Source organism: Phaseolus vulgaris, chromosome 8, assembly GCF_000499845.2.
Source record: "Phaseolus vulgaris cultivar G19833 chromosome 8, P. vulgaris v2.0, whole genome shotgun sequence".
NCBI classification, from domain to species: domain Eukaryota; kingdom Viridiplantae; phylum Streptophyta; class Magnoliopsida; order Fabales; family Fabaceae; genus Phaseolus; species Phaseolus vulgaris.
In genome coordinates, this window is record NC_023752.2 from 34,857,296 (window position 1) to 34,876,511 (window position 19,216).

General features: G+C 52.3%; 1 protein-coding gene across 1 annotated transcript in view; it reads left to right on the top strand.

The window, feature by feature from the left end:
* The window catches only part of LOC137825004 (uncharacterized), a 29,834-nt gene extending 16,260 nt beyond the window's left edge, over positions 1-13,574 (top strand). The window contains exons 2-3 of the mRNA XM_068630677.1: positions 11,070-11,353; positions 12,978-13,574. Of these exons, the coding sequence (XP_068486778.1) occupies positions 11,070-11,353; positions 12,978-13,574 (881 nt within the window). The remainder of the gene's footprint in view (positions 1-11,069; positions 11,354-12,977) is intronic.
* Positions 13,575-19,216: the final 5,642 nt, after the last annotated feature.

The following is a 19,216-nucleotide window of genomic DNA, read 5'->3' on the forward strand; positions in this document are numbered from 1 at the left end:
AACGCCCAGCTGTTGGGGTGAAGCTGGGCGCCAGCGATGTTGAGCTCGGTTAAGAGTTCCCTCTCAAATCGAGTAAGAGGGAACCTGAGCTTGACCTTCTTGAAGAAAGTGGTGTAGACGAAGCAGAAGGGCCCATCGGCGCTCACTTTGTCATCGGCGCACACTGGCAGAGCGGCGGGGCAAGGCAGCACCATCATTCTCTCATCGTGCTCCTTGTGAAACGATTGGTGGACCTCGTCCCCATTGGTCAATCGCAGAACCGCTCCCGCAGTGTTCACCGACGAGTTTCCTTTAAGAGGGTTGGGTTAGCCCATGGGTATAAAGTCTTGAAGTCTGGCAGAGGATGGGGGCTCCTCCAGCGTTAGATGGAGTCGCCTGAGCCAGGGCAGTTTGGAAGATGCAGGCCTCACAGCCTGCGAAGAGGGAGCATTGCGTTGAGTCGTGTGCTTGTTGAAGGAGGGTTTTCGCGCTGATGGAGGGGGTTCGGGGTAATCTTGGTGTGAGTCATGTAGCAACTGCAAAAGGAAGAAGAAAAGAAAGAATAATAATCAGGAGGGTTACAAAGGCTGACTCGATCATAGAAGGAAGGTGAAAGACGAACGAATGTGAGTTCGTTGCGACGATCGACAAAGCCCTAAGTTACGCAGAAGGAGAAATGGAAAAACAGCCCACAGCGTATGCACCAGACAGTTACAGGATGATGCAAATCGGTGAAAATGCAAGGGAACCCAGCAGATGAAGGAAAGTAGTTACCTTTCGATGATCAGGAGAACGTTGAAGGGAGGTGGTGATCTAGAGCGTCGAGGAACGTCGAGAGCTTTCGCAGAAGGAAATGAGAGCGTATGCAAGTGTGAAGAAAGTGATGGAACAGTAGGAGCGTAAGGGGTTTAAGGGTTTTCGAAATAAGTTTTGGAAGCGCTAACGGCAGATGAAGAGAGCCGTTGATGAAGCCCGGTTCGAGCGATCGGTGAAGGGTTGGTGGAGCGTCAGAGCAGCAGAAAGTACGATCGCTTGGAATTCTGCGTCAGTGCCACGTAGATCGGTGTTGACGAGGGCTCTTTCAGTCTTTTCGCTAGACAAGTCTTCGCTTAAGACTGGGGGGCTTGTGTACCGCCCTGGTGGACGGGTGTGATGACGTGGCATCCTGCTACAGTGTAGGCGTGTTGACAAGGCGCCAGGTTGGCAGATGGGAAGGAAGTCGGGAGGCACGTGTGGTCGCCGATTGTTAAGTTGGCGTGTTCCGATTTCCAGTTTACCAGAATAGGCGATCGCCAGGTTGAAGATGAAGTCGCCAGATGTAGACTCAGGCGACCAGGCAGTCGGAGATCGCCAGAATAAGCACATCGCCGAAGACGAAGGAAAAGCAGGTTATGAAGGCGGCCGGCGAGACCACAGGGAAGGTGTATGAAGGCCCTAACTCGCCAGTTTCAGTAGAGATCGCACTCCTAAGTTAGCTATGCACTGGGCAGTACCATGCGTAAGTAACTTAGCCAAAATAAGAGTAGAAGCAGCGCCAAGTCAGGGAGCCTCCAGATGATGGCAACGTGTACAGTTGGATGCGAGCCACGTGTCCAAGTCTGTAACTGCCAGGAGAGAGAAAACCACCAGGTAATCAGAGTTCTTAATAGATTTTCTGAGGTACGCACGTTCAGTTCATACACTTTACGCTTGCGAGAGAGAGAGAGAGGATTTGCACGGTTCTCATTCTTAGTATTTGGTGATACCGTCACTGACTTGAGCGTCGGAGTGCGATCGGCCGCAGCGGCGCCGTATCGTTTCTTTGCAGGTTCTTGAGATAGATCCAGAGGAGGAACGGAAGTGAGAAGCGGCGCGCACGTCGATCCTTTGACGAGGCATTCTCCAGCGTTCCGGTCAACGGGCAGGATCAACCGTCCTCTGCCTACCCCCTTGCCCGAACTGGCGAGCTTGGCTAGCAAGTCAGCTCGGGCATTCTGCTCCCTGGGCACATGCACTACTTCAAAGGAGACAAAGGAACTCTTCAATTCCTGTACATACTCCAGGTAAGCCGCCATTTGTGATCTTTAGCCTGGAACTCGCCTGTTACTTGTCCCGTGACTAGCAGCGAGTCACTCTTAGCCATCAGCACCCTAGCTCCATCTCCCTTGGCCAGCAAGATACCGGCGATCAGCGCCTTGTATTCTGCTTGATTGTTGCTGGCCTTGAAGGCAAACCTCAAAGATTGTTCGATCAGCACGCCGTTGGGCCCCTCCAAATGACCCCAGCACCGCTACCCTACTGGTTCGACGATCCGTCCACTGAAAGCACCCAACGGAAGTCATCCCCCTCAACTCGTGTTGCTTCAGACGAGAGCTCGACCACGAAGTCCGCGAAGATCTGCCCTTGATCGGACCTCGGGGCTCATACTTGATGTCGAACTCCGACAGCTCCACCGCCCACTTCACCATCCTCCCGGGACGTCGGGCTTCTTTAGGACCTTCTGGATGGGCAAGTCGGTCATCACCAGTATCGTGAAGTTGTGGAAGTAATGGCGTAACCTTCTCGCCGAAAAAACCACTGCCAGTGCAGCTTTCTCCAAGGCCTGATATCTTACCTCCGGGCCCTGCAGCACCTTACTGACAAAATAAATAGGCTTTTGAGCCTGATCTTGGTCCTGGGCGAGCACCGCACTCACCGCCCTCTCAGTCACAGCAAAATACAACCTGAGAGGGGTTCCCGCCAGTGGTTTGCACAAAACCGGCGGGCTCGCCAGGTACTCTTTAAGCTTGATGAAGGCCTCTTCACACTCCTTCGTCCAAGCCAACATGTTGTTCCGCCTTAAGCACTGAAAATACGGATGGCCCTTCTCTCCGCTGGCTGACACGAAACGAGACAGAGCGGCCATCCGACCTGTAAGCTGCTGCACTTCCTTCACGGTAGCCGGGCTCCTCATCGCCAAGATGGCAGCGCACTTATCCGGGTTGGCTTCTATTCCTCTTTCAGTTAAGAGAAATCCCAGGAACTTTCCTGCCTCCACGCCAAAGATGCACTTCTCGGGATTTCAGCTTTAACCTGAACTTGGCGATCGTGGTGAACAATTCCTCCAAGTCTGCAACGTGCTTGCTCTTCTCTGGCGAGGTCACAACCATGTCATCTACGTAGGCTTGCACATTTCTTCCCAACATTGGCGCAAGAACCCGATCCATCAACCTCTGGTACGTGGCCCCCGCGTTCTTCAGCCCAAATGGCATCACCTTGTAGCAGTAGCACGATCTCTCGGTCATGAAGGCGGTCTTCTCTTCATCCATGGGATGCATCTTGATCTGGTTATACCCTAAGAAGGCATCCAGGAAACTCAGCAGCTTGCACCCTGCAGCACTGTCGACCAGGGCATCTATGCTTGGCAAAGGATATGAATCCTTCGGCAGGCCTTGTTCAGATCAGTGAAATCGACACACATGCGCCATTCCCATTGCTCTTCTTCACCAACACAACATTAGCTAGCCACTCAAGGTACTGGACTTCCCTGATATGGCCCGCAGCGAGGGGCTTCTGGGTTTCGTCTCTGATCGCCTGCCTCCTCTCCTCATTGAACTTCCTTCTCCTCTGCCGCACTGGTCTCACCTGGTTGTCATCGCCAAATGATGGCACAAGAAGTCGGGATCGATCCCGGGCATGTCCGAAGCGGACCATGCAAACGCATCCAGATGCCACCTATCACCTTCGCGATCTGGTCCTGGAGCTCAACTTCCAGAGATCTTTCGAGCCACTGCTCGGACGGGTTTTGGCCTGGATTCGCTGGCGATTCCCAGCTCCCTCGCTTCCTCAGGGCGATTCCTCGCCTCTTCTTCCCCTAGACCGGCGTTTCCCTCCCCCAGCTCAGCATCTACCATCACCACGTCCTCCCGGCGGTCTCCTCCATCAACGTTGACCTGGGCTTCACACCGGGAGGCGGGGTGGTTGTCACGTAACTACAGACCTCTTGTTCTTCAGGCTATTCTCATAGCACTTCTTTGCTTCTTTCTGGTCGGATATGATGGTGATCACCACCCCTCCATAGATGGCAGCTTCACTTTCATATGCCGGGTCGAAGGTATGGCGCCTATTCTGTTGAGCGTGGGTCTTCCCAACAGAATGTTGTATGCTGAAGGAGCGTTCACGACAAGGTACTTGATTTTCTTGTTCTCGAGCCCGCCTCATCCATAAACGTAGTCCTCAACTCAATGTACCCCCTGACCTCCACCTGGTCGCCAGCGAAACCATACAAACACCCTCCATAAGGCCTCAGCTGGTCAAGGGGTAGCTCCAACTGTGTGAAAGTCGGCCAGAACATCACGTCTGCCGAGCTTCCTTGGTCCACCAGAACCCTGTGGACCTTCCTTCCCGCCGTAATCAGCGAGATGACTATGGGGTCGTTGTCATGAGGCACAACGTCCCGAAGATCTTGCTTTGTGAACGTAATGTCCACATCCGGCGAGTGGTCCTCAAACATATCCACCGTCATCACAGACCTCGGATACCTTTTCCTCTGTGACGCGGTGCATCCACCACCCGAGAAACCTCCTGCAATGGTGTGGGATTTCTCCGTGGGTAGGCATCTCGTGCTGCTGAGCCTCACCACCTGCTGGTTGGGAGCTCGACGCGCCCCCCGTCCTTCTATCCAGCAAATAATCATTCAGGAACCCGCTCTGACCAGGTCGTCGAGCTGGTATCCCAAAGCTAAGCATGAGTCCACGGTGTGGCCAAAGCCCTGGTGGAATTCGCACCAGGCGTCTGGCTTTGGTCCCAACCCCTTATCACCCACCTTCTCGGGCACCTTCAACCTGGCTGATATATTGGGAATGGCGATCAGGTCCGCCAGTCCCATGACAAACTTGTGTTTGGCGGGAGATTGTACTCCCGGCGTGCTGGTTGAGAGCGCCCTGGGCCCCTGCCCTTGTTCTTCCTTGGATCATAAGGATGGCGAGTCCTCTGATCCCTCCTGGCCGCCGCTGTCTCCAGCACCTCTGTGGCTGGATCCTGGTCTGGGCGCGTGGCCTAGCGGGGGCCACGCTTCCCCTCTTCTCGGCGACTTCACTTTCATCGGCGATGTGAGCCAACGCAAGTCGCCTGACCTCAGCAAATGTGGCGGGGTGAGCCCTGATCAATGCCTCGCAGAATGGTCCCGACAGCACGCCCTTCTTAAATGCGTAGACCAGCATCTCTTCGTCTTTGGCTGGCGATCGGACCATCTGCCCCCCAAAACGATTCAGGTAGTCCCTGAGGGACTCTCCCTGATACTGCCTTATGTCGAACAAATCGTAAGACACCCTGGGCGGTGCCTTGTTTACTATGTACTGCTCGACGAAGATCTTCGAAAACTGCTGGAAGTTGGTTATGTGACCTGTAGGCAGGCTTACAAACCATTCCAGCGCCGTTCCCTGGAGTGTGCTCACGAACATCTTACAATATACAGCATCTGATCCCCCTAACAACATCATCTGCGTATGGAACGTGGTGAGATGTGCCTCAGGATCCTCCACACCGGTAAAAACAGCCTTCACAGGTACCACACTCGCAGGATAGGCGTGTCTGTAATCACCTGAGCGAAAGGCATGGGAAAAAACGCGAGGCGGCGTGGACGGCGCGACCTCTTCAGCGACTGGGCGCCCTCGCTGCTCCTAAAGAGCTTGGCGCAATTCTTCAGTCACTCTGCTAAGCTCATCATTCCTGGCCCGAGAGGCGACCAGGTCCTCGTGCATTCTTGCCTGCTCTATACGCGAGGCCTCCACATTCGCCTGCAGCGAACGCATGATTTCCACCATCTGCGCCATGGTCATGGCGCCTTCAGCAGCAACGGGCACAACTGGACTTGAACGGTTGCTTCTCATTTTCTCATGAAAACTTGACAAATCTCAGAGAGCGATGAACAACACCTTCTTCAGTGACGATCAATCCAGCGATCAATCGGTCAGAACTTCGCGGAACATCGAAAGAAACCTCAAGAACAAAGCAAACCTCCACAGAAACCCGCAACTCCACCAAAAACCAACGCTTCTTCCACGAAAATCCAAACGAGCCAAAAAAACTCAGATCTCACCGATCGAAACTCGCGCCAGCAGCAAAAAACCTCACTTCACCGAACAAAAACCCAAACGAACGGTGGAAAATGGTTGCACCAGCACACAACCAAACAGAAACCGCAGAAACCTCCAAGAACTCACGCTGTGGATGGGAACAGGTTTTACACGGCCCCACGGTGGGTGCCTGATGATCCTGCCTATTGACCAGAACGCTGGAGCCTTGCCTCGTCGAACTTGGATCGACTTCTGCGCCGTGTTAGCCTCCGTCCCTCACCGCGATCCACCTCAAGAACCTGCAAAAGACGAAACGGCGCCGCTGCGGCCGATCACGCTCCGACGTCCAAGTCAGCGACTGAACCACCAATTACTTAAGAGTAAAACTCAAGAACTCTAAGGAACCGTGACCAGTTCTCTCTTTGTGTACTCTCGTTCTCGCAGTTGTAAAGAAGTAATCTAAACGCGTGCGTACCTCAGAAGTTCGTTGGAAACTCTTATATACCTGGATACTTTCTCTCTCCTGGCAGTTACACATCTGGACACGTGGCTCGCATCCAGCTTTACACGTGCCATCATCTGGAGCATCCTTGACTTGGGCGCTACTTCTGACTCTTCTTTGGCTAAGTTACTTATGCATGGTATACTCAGTGCATAGTTGCCTTGGAGCGTGATCTCTTCTGGGTGGCGAGTTCGGGTGCCTTCGTACACACCTTCCTTGTAGTCTCGCCGGCCGCCTTCATGATCTGCCCTACCTGCTTCACCGTGTATGTTCAAGTGTGCTATCTCCCGAGCTCGTTCTCTGGCCAGCTGGGAAATGACCATCTGCCTTCATCTTCGGCGATGTCCTTGTTTCGGCGATCTCTAACCACTAGTGATGAGAATCAAATAAAGGAGGCTTTTATTAATGGAGGAAGAGGACATCCACCCTCACATTTGAAGTTCTTCCTTCTAGTCTTCTCAAAATTAAAAGAAGACATAAAATAAAGATGAGGCCCAAGCCCAAAGCCCAAGACCAAGCCCAAGAAGGCCAAAGCCCAAAGAGCCCAAGTCCATCCCATGAGGGGCAATGCCAAGCTTTGAAATACTCTTGTATAGTTTTAGGAGGTGTGGTTATTAAATAAAGGAGTGTGAAAATGTAAAATAAAGTCACATTACCCATGTGACTTAGGAGAGTGGTGTAGGTGTAGTTTTTGGGAGGTGTCATAGTAGAAAAAGGTCACACCTCCCATGTGACTTGTTTTTGGTGGGAATTAAATGAGTTTATTTGAAATTTCCCACCTATTTTTCAGCACCTTAGGCTATAAATAGAGGTGCTTCCTTTGTAAAATTCATATTGGAATTAATCTAAGAAAACTCTACTCAAATTTTGAGTGAACATTGGAGAGCTTTGAGCCTTCTTCTCTAGTCTTATCTTGATGGATCAATGGAGTCCTCAAGTGGCGACATCACTCTCATCTAGGAGCATTCCACACTTCTAGTGGCGAGATCATCCATCCTCCTTCCATCTTCATGAGCATTTCTTCTCTCCTTCCTTTCTCCTCTTTCATTTGTTTTTGTTAGCTTGTGTTCTTGAGTTTGGTTTGGTGTTCTTGCTATTTTTATGAGTATTTTGGTTCGGCAGTTTTATAATTTTGTCCATTCATCTTGTTCCTTTGCTTTTCTTACTCTTTTGTTCGGTTCAATTTGACTAAAATTGGTTCATCCAAATGAGTTTGAGATTTGGTACTAGTTTTTGGTGAGTTCTTGTCTTAGAACAATGATCCAACTCTAAGAAAAGTGCCTCTATAATGTCCAACTCAAGGTGATCCCTAAGAAGGTCAAGAACCTTTCTCTATATGGCTAGTGGAATCACATCAACTAGGTCGCCTGGGTTCGCATCTGGCGACTTCATCTTCAACCCGGTGACCGCCGGTTCAGGTATGTTGGAGATCGGACCCCGACTTCCTCCCCTTCTGCTAGCCAGGTGTCCCATCCAACACGCCTATATAATAGCTCGACGCCACGTCATTACTCCCGACTTCCAGGCGGTACAGCTAGTAAGACCAAGAGAGGGAAAGGAAAGATTTTGACAAATGTCCTTACCCACTTGGTATACACCAATATTGGCTCAGTAAGGCTCTTAGTCCGAAACCCTTCTCACCCCAGGAGTGAGGCAGGGAATGAACGACTCAATCTGCCGAAGGGTGATGACCTTGGGGAAGGTAAGAGGGGTTAGCGAGAAACACTTTTCTTTCCCCAAAACGAGGCATCACCTCGAGCGATCGATGTCAAAGTCCTCTATGCACTTAGCGCTAGAGCGACAGAGAAGCTAAGTGAATATCGAAGAACGATCACTGATGAGTCGTCAGTGATTGGTTAGTGGTGCAAAGCAGCGCACAAGAACTGTTAAAGACAAAGCTAAGGAAGTTGTTAGTCGCGATCAAAGTAGAGGCCAAGATCAAAGGAGGCATATCGCGCTAGGTCTAAGCTGGTTAACACTTAGTCGTGTGCAAAGGGAAAGACAAAGCCTAAGATCGCGCTAAACCTAAGCTAGCTAACAGTTAGTCGTGCGCATAAAGAAAGGTGAAGCTCAAGAAAAGTACAAGAGAAGAAACTTATACAAGAAAGGTGGAGCCATTATAGTACCTGAATGTTCGAAACAAAAACTGTGTTGAATGACTTTAATTACCTGGCACCTGACTAGAGGGTGTTTCTATTCTGACACGGCTGTCGTACACGTGGAGGGCCTCACGACGCCGTGACCCTGCCTGGGGCATTTCTGCCCATCTAGGGATGTTTCTACGTGTGGGTCCTCCTGCTTGGGAGTGCTACTGTGCTAGGGGTGACTTTTTGGGTGCCAACACATACCCCCAATTATCTAGTCACTTACTTTGAGAGCGTATCTGCCTTCCTCTCGTACTCTGCACCCGGCTACCCTGGGCGTGACCTTCCTCTTGAGTCGTATCTGTCCCAAAGGCATCTCTGGGGCGGCAGGGGTACTTCACGAGTCAGGCTACCCTACACTGGTGTCATCACTATGGCCTTGAAGCCACCTTTCTCTCCTCTTTATTACTGTTCCCTGGTTATCCAGGGTTTAGGGCCTTCCCACAGCGTTGCTCCCTCCATGGTCTTTCCTACCCATGGGTATCGGGGAACTACACCGTGATTGCCTCGCTTTAGTACTGTTTGAGCTGGCGACGCCCTGGTTGGGCGACACCTTCACCTAGGCGACGCCTTGCCTTAGCGACGCTTCCTCTTGGCGGTGCTGGCACTCGGCGTCTCTTCCACCTAGGCGACGCCTTGCGTTGACTTTGACTCTCCAGTCGTTGACTTTGACCTTGACTTAGTCAACGCCCGGATACGGGACGGTACACAAGCCCCCCAGTCTTAAGCCGAAGACTTGTCTTCAGCGCAAAGACTGAAGCCTCGCCCACGCCGTCCACGTGACATCCTGATGACGTGTCATTCCCTGCTGACTCAACAATTCTCGAATTGTTTACGTGACGCTCTCTGAACCCTAGGAGCGCTCTTACTAACTGATTGGACCTCCTCTGAAATGGTGATAATAACACCTTTTGGGGCTACCCTTGATCGCGCGCCACGTGGCCCATCGCACGGCCAGCCTCTAGAGACCCTTGCGTTTCCCTGGGGCGATTGATCCTTTGACACGTGGTACGATCTCACGGCCCTTAGTTAGCGCCTCTTGAGTTGCGAAATGTAACGTTTAAGTTACTCCAAACCCCGCGCTCACCCTACTGTTACATTCATCCCCTCTGCGTCTCTGCACTGTTCGTCGTCTTCAACCCCTTTTCTCCGCGATTGCTGTTCTCCCCTTCCTGTGCTCTTCTTTCATTTCCCCTTCGATAGCAGAGGTATGATTTCCGAACACTCACGACCCTTCCCTTTCGTCGCATTGTATGATTTATTGAACTGCCTGGGACTGTTGTTATTCATGCATTACTGCGTTCTTCCGCTTCTCCTTCCTTCTCTGGGTTTTCTCGCGTGGGTGATGTTTCCTGGGGTTCACTCCCCTTCCTGCCATGGCTACACTTGCTAAACCTTTTTTCTTCTCTTCTTTCTCCAGCTATTTATTTACACCATGATGCGCACGAACGCGGAGCTTGATTCCTCCCCCAAGACCCCCAAGTCCAACTACAAAGCCTTCTACCCATGGGCCCCCGATGAGCTCCTGAGCTAATGTACCAGCCTGACTTCCTTCCAGGACCTGGAAGCTCATCGTGGGGATCCCCATTTGTACAACTTTAACGCTTTCTGCCGCACACACGACGCCCACATATCCGTCTGTCCCGGCAGGCCTGGGGAACCTGTCTGTTTGGATGACAGACCTAGAAAGGGGAAACCCTTCTTCTTAATGTACCAGACCGTGTTCAAACGCGTAGGAGTGCGTCTCCCATTCACCCCCTTTGAACGGGAACTCCTCACTGAAATCAATACCGCCCCCGCCCAGCTCCATCCCAACAGCTGGGCATTCGTGAGGGGTTTTCAAATTCTTTGCGGACACCTGGGTATCCTCCCTTCCGTAGACGTCTTCCTGCATTTCTTTGAGGTGAAAAAGCAGGGGAAAAGCTTCTGGGTAAGCTTTTCCGGGATCGCGGGCAGGATCCTCCTCTCCCTCTTCCAAAACTCTTACAAGAACTGGAAACGGAAGTTCTTTAGGGTGTGCAGCGCCAAGCACGATCCCACAGCCTTGGATGGCTTTCCCCTTTACTGGACGGAGCGCCCTAAACTGCTCAGGGCCAAAACCCTGGAAGAGCTATCTCCCGCCGACAGGGAGGTAAGCAAAGCCTTGGCCGGGTTGGGGATCGTTTTTGATACCTTGAAGCTTGTTGCTAGCGAGTACAACGCTCACGCCCTGACCACCTATTTTGGTAAGGGGACTCTCCCCTCATCCTCCTTGTTGTGAACACCCTGTTACCGGATGCTTATTCCCCCAGACTATTCTACTCGTTTTATATTGTGCCACGTTACTTGCATCTCACGCCTCTATGTGTATTGTAAGTTTGCATAGCTGCTTTGGTCCTAATTTCTGCTGCTTGGTCTGTTTTGATGTAGGTTCGGTGATGGACGCCTCTAAAAGGATGATGCTGGCAAAAGCAATGAAGGAGGCTCGTGCCGCCAAGGCGAGCGCCTCCTTCGTCCCTGCTGCTGTTCCGATCCCCCCACCAACTCTGTCACCGCCACCTTCGGTCACTGCCGAAGCTCCCTTAAGCTCATCTCCGTCATCTCCACATAGCCCCGAGGCGCTTCCAACTCCCAACTCTCCTCCGGCCATCGCCGGCATTCCCTTAGCCGCGGCCTCGTCACCGGCTCCAACCCCCCTTGACAAAGGGAAACGGGTCTTGGAGATTCTATCAGATGATGAGGACTCGGAAGGCGTGGCACCCTTCAAGAGGAGAAAATCTGCGCGGGTTCCTCTTCCGGTAGAGGCGTCGCCCCAGGGAGGGAACTCCTTCATGGACAACCCCCCAAGTGCGACCTCGCTTCCCCCCACGACACTCCAAGAGGAAGGGGGCGAAGGCGCCGAATCTGCCCCGCCTCCGCCGCCGGTAGAAGTCATTGCTTCCCCTACTCCCGTAGCTGCCGCCCCCGATTTCATCGCCATCCCTCCTCCAATTATGCATCTGATGAGGGGCTTCAGTGGCGGAACTATGCCAGAGGGTACCGACAGGAAGGAAGGTGATCCGATCGGTCATCGGTAGTCGATGACGTCAGCAGCAGAGGACCACGTGGACCACTCGCAGGGTGACATGTGGACCAGGTGACAGAGAGATCAGGGAGACGATCGCCAAGAGCGGTGATCGGGGGGTCCGTAACCAAGGGACCACCAACAGATCAGGCGGCATAGAGGTCAGGGGACAGATCACCCAGTACGGTGATCGGTGGTCAGTAACCGAGTGGCCACCAACAGACCAGTCCCCATACGAACGCCTGGGGGCAGAACGCGAGAAGCAATAGAGTACTGATCAGTCATCGGGGTCTCATGTTACACGCAGTTAAACTGGGACTGAGGTTCCCAGTGAGAGCGTTACGCATGGACCTCGCATGAGCACATCTCAGGGAATCATGCACGAGAGTGGCCTGAGGGAACTAGTAAACCAGTCAGTGGTTGGTGATTCCCTCAACCCATTACGTGCGTGACACCGAGAAGGGTAAACCGTTTACGCAGAGAGCATTGTTTGGTGAGTGTGCCTAGACCAGCCACACCTGGCATTCTCTTAAGAGTATGCGATTTACCCAGATGGGAGAAATATCCTAAGTTACTCCGCAAGGGCGTAACTTAGGCACACAAAGAGAAGCGCTAGAGCCCTTCCAGTAAGTGACACGTGTGTGGTTAGATGTGAGTTGCAGGCCTCCACGTGTCATCATCTGAGAGGGGTGCGGTCCAGATAAAAGTGCACTCCGTACCACTAAGGGTACAGACAGGCGCAGCCAAGCGCAGAGACGCGCAGACACGCACAGACTCTCACGCTCTCACTCTACTGATTCTAGAGGTACGTTGTCGCAGAAAAGCATAACAGGGTTCTGACACGTGCCAGAAAGCATAACAGAATTCTGTTAGGCCCAGATACAGAGAGAGACATAAAATAGAATCAGGGAGAGATTGAGAGGGGGAGGGATACGAACGAAAAGAGAGCAAGAGTTTTTCACACACACTACTAGTTTTTCTCATTTGGTGGTTCTGTGGTCTAACTTGATCGTCGGAGTGCAAACGGCCGCTAGAGGCGCCGTCTGTGTGTTTTGCAGGTCACGTTTGGAGATCCAAGAGAAGGTTCTGAGGGTGATTTTGCAGAGAACACAGTCGCGTAGACGGGTCAGAGAGTGCTACAAAGCGATTCCTCCACGTTCGAGTTTTCGGCAGGATCAGAAGGCATGCCTTTCTACTTGGGGGCCTTCTTGGCGGTGGCCCTTGAATGGCGCGCCTAGGCTAGGAATGCTGTCTTGCAGACTCAAACTCTCCAGGCCTTGGAAGCAAAGGTAACTGCTCTGGAGGAGAAGAAGGAAACCCTGGAACGCCAGAACGAAACTTACCAAACCTCTCTGAAGCAAGCGCAAGACTCCAAAGCAGAAGCTGAGAGGCAACTGGCAGAGGCCTTGGAGTTCCGGGCTGACTTTTATATTCGGGAAGTCACCCTCCAAGTTCAGGTAACGGGCCTTCAGGAATTGGTCAAAGCTGATGCAGAAGTTCAAAAGGACCTGAAGGACCGTTGCTGTGAGCAGGCTGACAAGATGGAGCGGATGGAGGGGGAAATGGCCACCCAAGCCAAGGCTATGGGGCATCTCCAAGCTGACTACGACAAACTACAGGTCGAGGACAGCCGGCTTCGTGTGGAAAAGGAGGCTTTGGAGAAGCAGGTAGCCTCGGGGAACGCCGCCATCGAGGAGCTAGAGAAGGACAAAAAGGCCCTCATCCAGGAGATGGCGGGTACTTTCGAGGAGGGGTTCCAAGAAGCTTTGGCTCAAGCAGTCTGCACGAATCCGGGGATTGACATTTCCAGCTGCGATCCCACTCACCACATTGTCGATGGAAAGGTCGTGCCCTTGGAGATAGACGACTGAGCCGCCACCCCCCAATCATCAGCCCATTTCTTTACACTGGTTTTAAGCTTCTCTGACAAATTTGTAATTCTTTGAATCATCTGCCTTCTTGACACAACTCTGGAATTTTGTTATAATTACTTTCATGTCTTCGCGACGTAGAATTCTGCCGGTGCGATTTTATTCTCATTTTTTGCCTTCTTATGCCTTGGTTGTTTTGCTTGTATTATACTTGCTTCTTTCACTTCGTTGGGCGGCCTTGTAGGCCCGGGAAAGGTCACGCGTCGATGCCCACGCCCACGGAGAGGCTCACCTAATGGAACCGTATCGTCCGCGGGGTGCTTATAACACCCAAACGGTCCTTCCCTTGATCCCTAGCACCCGACGCCCACGCCTAAGGAGAGGCCTGCTACAGCAGCGCCGTATCGTCCTCGGGTATCTGAAACGCCGAATGTTCTGAGAGGGGGTCGTTCCCTCCATGGTCTTTCCTTCCCATAGGTATCAGGGAACGCCCTGCCAGCGATTCGTTGGCGTTTTGGCGGTCCCGCCTCCCTCCACAGTCTTTCCTACCTGTGGGTCTCAGGGATGCGACGCCAGTAACTAACTACACATTCTTCGACTTCGTCTCCCTCCGCAGTCTTTCCTACCTGTGGGTATCGGGGAGGCGAACTCGCTGATATTTTGGTGGGCGACGCCCGCGACGTCTCATGCTGGCGTCGTCCTTTATGTCATTCCAGGCGACGCCTTGGGCGTCTCATGCCAGCGTCGCCTTGGGCGTCGTCCCTACCTTGACATTCACTTTGACCTTGGGCTTGGTCGACGCCTGGGGACAGTGAAAACCTCCGGGCCCTTCCCGTATCTTCCACGAGGCGCTTCTTGTATAGCTGATGGGACGTCCAGTCATTTAACTTGATCCACGTGGTGCTTCTTGTATGGCTGATGGGACGTTCAGTCATTTCACTGAGTTCTGACTCCTGCTGTGCCCCTGATCCACTTTCGACGGCGCATCGTACCACTGGGTATTCTGTTGATACGACGTTCTCTGAGTTTAACTAGCGGTGTCAGGGTCAGCCTTTCATCTTCTGCCACGTGGCTCGATCGTGCGGTGCATCCATTCGCGTCGTTTGGCGCTCTAACCGCTTTATTTAACTCTTCAAACTCTGAAACTATCCTCATCATTTTCTCACTCTTCATAACCTACTTACGTTCTTTCTTCTTGCACCCTTCCTTCTTGCACCCTTTCTTTTCTCTCGAAGGGTTGTTCCAGCATTCGCTCCCCTCGCTCAACTCTTGCATTTCCGGCAGTCCCTACACCCTTGACAATCCCTGATGTTATTGAAGAATGTCTTCTCATGCTGCTTCCTCCAGGGTCAATCCCCAGGACTTGTACCCTTGGGCTTCGAGTGAACTTCTTGACGAGTGTTCATGCTTACTCGCTACCAGGGCCACAAGGGAGCACAAAGGGGATTCGTGTTCCTATGACCACCGGGCCTTCGCGAGGAGGCATGACGACGACATCGCTGTGCTCCCTTGCACTCTATGGGAGCCAGTATGTGGAGACGAACGGGCCAACGAAGGGGTCCCTTTCTTTTACTTTTACCAGGTGGTGTTCAAGACCATCGGAGTGCGCTTACCCTTCTCCTGGTTCGAGAAGGAACTGCTGACGGAGATCAACGTTGCTCCGACCCAGTTATACCCCAACAACTGGGCCTTTGTCAAAGCCTTCGACATTCTCTTCGGGTTCCTGGGTTGTGCACCCTCGGTTGACCTCTTTCTTCACTTCTTCGAGGTGAAGAGGCAGAGACACAACCTTTGGGTAACTCTCAGTAACGTTCCCAGGAGAGTTCTCCTCACACCCTTCCAGAACTCGTTCACCGGGTGGAAAGGCCGGTGCTTCAAAATCTGCTGCACTGACCTTGTTCCCGACGCTCTGGATGGGTTTCCACTGTACTGGGTGAGAGAGGCAAGGGCCCTCAAAACCAAACCCTTCAAGAGGCTGGCTCCAAGTGATCAAATAGCTTGCCGGATTCTTGCTGAGGCGGGAGGTTTTGACTCTGCCACTTTGATCAGCTTGGAGTTCAACGCTGGGACTCTCGAAAAGTACATATGTAAGAGTCGCTGCCCTAGAAACTCCGACCTTTGTTGCTTTCTAACCGTGTCTGTCTTGCTTCATGGTGTTTCTGACACATTTATCTCCCTTGGTGCAGGCTCGAAAATAAACCAAGAGAGGAGGACACGGCTTACTCGAGCTCTGCGGGCTAGGAATGGGGTTTTGCCTTCCTCCAGTGCTGACTCCGGTGGCCACTGAAAAATGGCTTGTTCGTGTTTTTGCATGATCTGTAGTGTTTACTCCATTTGTGCTACGCTCATTATATCAAACATTGCTTGTAACAACAACTTTTCTATATCATACTTGCTTTTTTGCAACGCCGCTCTACTTTGCATATGTTTCGCATACCGCGCGCTTTTCTTTCATCCTGTCCTTCCAACGGCGCATGCCTTCATCTGGGCGACGCCCTCACCTAGGCGACGCCTTTTCTCTTGGCGACGCCTTGGCCTAGGCAACGCCCTCTTTTCTGGCGACGCATCACATTACTTCAAACGGAGAAAGATAAAGGATGAAAACCAAGGCACTTCTTTTTCTCAAACTGGTTTTACCTTTTATTTGGGTGACCTCATTAAAAAACCCCCGAGGGGGAAAAAGAGCGTCCCCTTCAACTAAATTGTTACATAAATGCTTACATAAGTCAACTGAAATAAAATTTTAAGTTGGCTGCGTTCCAACTGTGCGGAATAGGACCTCCATCCAAAGTCTCTAGGTTGTACGAACCGTTGCCCTTAGCCTCAGTAACTCTGAAGGGTCCGGTCCACTTGGGAGACAGTTTATTCTCCAACTCGTATGGGTGAGGTCTCCTCATCACCCGGTCGCCGACCTGAAACTGTCGCGGTTTTACCTTAGAGCTATATTGCCGCTCTACTCTTCTCTTCATCGCTTCAGCTTTTATTCTGGCTTCTTCCCTGGCCTCGTCTAGCATATCCAGGTTTACCCGCCTCTCTTCATTGGATTCCTCCACCACAAAGTTTTGAAAACGTGGTGAGCTTTCATGTATTTCTACTGGAATCATCGCGTCCGACCCGTACACCAAACTAAAAGGCGTCTCCATAGTAGAGGATTGGGGCGTGGTGTGGTATGCCCATACGATCCTTGGTACCTCTTCCGCCCACGCCCCTTTGGCTTTCTCTAACCTCCTCTTTAACCCCCTCAGCAAAACTCTGTTTGCCGACTCCACTTGTCCGTTGGTCTGGGGATGTTCAACCGATGCGAACACTTGTTTGATTCCTACCTCAGCGCACAGATTTCTCAACTGCTGACTGGCAAGCTGGGTCCCGTTATCAGATATCAAGCGCCTAGGTACGCCAAAGCGGCACACGATGTTCTTCCACACAAAATGATGTACCTTGTGCGCAGTGATCTGTGCTACGGGCTCTGCCTCTATCCACTTGGTGAAGTATTCGATGGCGACGACCAAATACTTCATCTGCTTGATTGCCAGTGGGAATGGGCCCAGGATGTCAATTCCCCATGTATGCAGATGCCTTCGTGTAGCTCTGCCATTATCCCGGTGCACTCGTCGCCACTTACACATGTTAGGATAAGGTGAGTGAAACCGTGCCTGAACAACACCCCATCCACCAGGGTGTACCTTGCGGCGTTCCTTTTCACCTTTTTACCTTCTTCAGGCTCTACTGGGAGAGCCCCATCCGCCAGGTATCGCTTGTAGGGCGTCATCCAGGTGTCTCCCTGGGTCAAAACGCATACCTGCATCTGCTCTTCTTCGGGCGCATCCGCATATGTGCTGATGCGGGGCGCCCTCTGCGTATCCTGGGTCAAAGAGTAATGACTCCTCGGCCTTCCCCTTGTTGTATAAATCTGGAGGACGTCCACCCTGTTGTCTTCCACGAATCTACGTGGAGCTTTGAGAGTCTCTTGGATCACTGTCCTCTGTCTACCCCCCTTGCCTGAGCTGGCCAACTTTGCAAGCAGGTTAGCTCTGGCATTCTGCTCCCTGGGGACATGTATCAGCTCAAGAGCGTTGAACGCTCCTTTCAACAATTGGACGTATTTCAGATATGCCGCCATCTGTGGGTCCTTCGCCTGGAACTCACCCGACACCTGCCCCGTTATCAGTTGGGAGTCGCTTTTCACCAGGAGGTTTTGCGCGCCCATCTCCTTGGCCAGGAGCATTCCTGCTATCAGGGCTTCATATTCTGCCTGATTGTTACTTGCCTTGAAGGCGAAGCACAAGGCCTGCTCAATCAGCACGCCGTTGGGTCCCTCCAAGACTATTCCCGCACCACTCCCTTGCTGGTTGGAAGAGCCATCAACCGAGAGCAACCACTGCGAGCCCACCTCCACCTCCTGCTCCCCTCCGGGCGACAGCTCCGCTATAAAATCTGCGTATACCTGCCCTTTGATGGACCCTCTAGGCTCATACTGGATGTCGAATTCTGACAGTTCCACCGCCCAGCGTACCATTCTCCCAGCCACATCAGGCTTCTGCAGCACCTTCTGTATAGGGAGGTTCGTCATCACCACCACCGTGAAGCTGTGGAAGTAATGACGGAGCCTCTTGGCTGAAAATACCACCGCCAGCGCTGCCTTCTCCAACGCCTGGTATCTGGTTTCTGCGCCTTGTAAGGCCTTGCTTACAAAATAAATGGGTTTTTGAATCTGGTCCTGTTCCTGGACCAGCACTGTGCTGATAGCTCATTCCGTCACTGTAAAGTATAGCCGGAGGGGCACGCCTGTTACCGGTTTGCAGAGGATTGGTGGCGTCGCCAGGTACTCCTTTAGCTTAATGAAAGCCGCTTCGCACTCATCAGTCCACGCGAAGCGGCTGTTTCTCTTGAGGCACTGGAAATATGGATGCCCCTTCTCTCCCCCGGCGGAAACAAACCTTGAGAGCGCCGCCATCCGTCCTGTCAGCTGTTGCACCTCCTTTACCGGCGTCGGGCTTCGCATGGCGATAATCGCCGCGCACTTGTCGGGGTTCGCCTCTATCCCCCTCTCCGTGAGCATGAAACCCAAGAACTTACCGGCCTCTACCCCGAAAACACACTTCTCAGGGTTTAACTTGAGGCGGTACTTGGATATCATAACGAACAACTCATCCAGAACTGCCATATGCTGCGCCTTGTCCTGCGATGCCACCACCATGTCGTCGACATAGGCGTACACATTCCTCCCGAGCATGGGCGCCAGGACCTTGTCCATTAGCCTCTGGTACGTGGCGCCCGCGTTTTTCAGCCCGAAGGGCATCACCTTATAGCAGTAACTACAAGTCTCAGTCATGAATGCAGTTTTGTTCTCGTCTCTGGGGTGCATCTTGATCTGATTGTACCCTGAGAAGGCGTCCAGGAAACTCAGCACCTTGCTGCCGAACACACTGTCTACCAAGGCGTCGATGCTGGGCAGCGGGTACGAGTCCTTTGGGCACGCCTTATTCAGGTCCGTGAAGTCCACGCATATCCTCCATTTCCCATTCGCCTTTTTCACCAAGACGACATTGGCAAGCCACTCAGGGTATTGAATCTCCCTGATATGGCCAGCCTTCAACAGCTTCTGCGTTTCGTCTTTCACCACCTGTTGTTTCTCCTCGTTG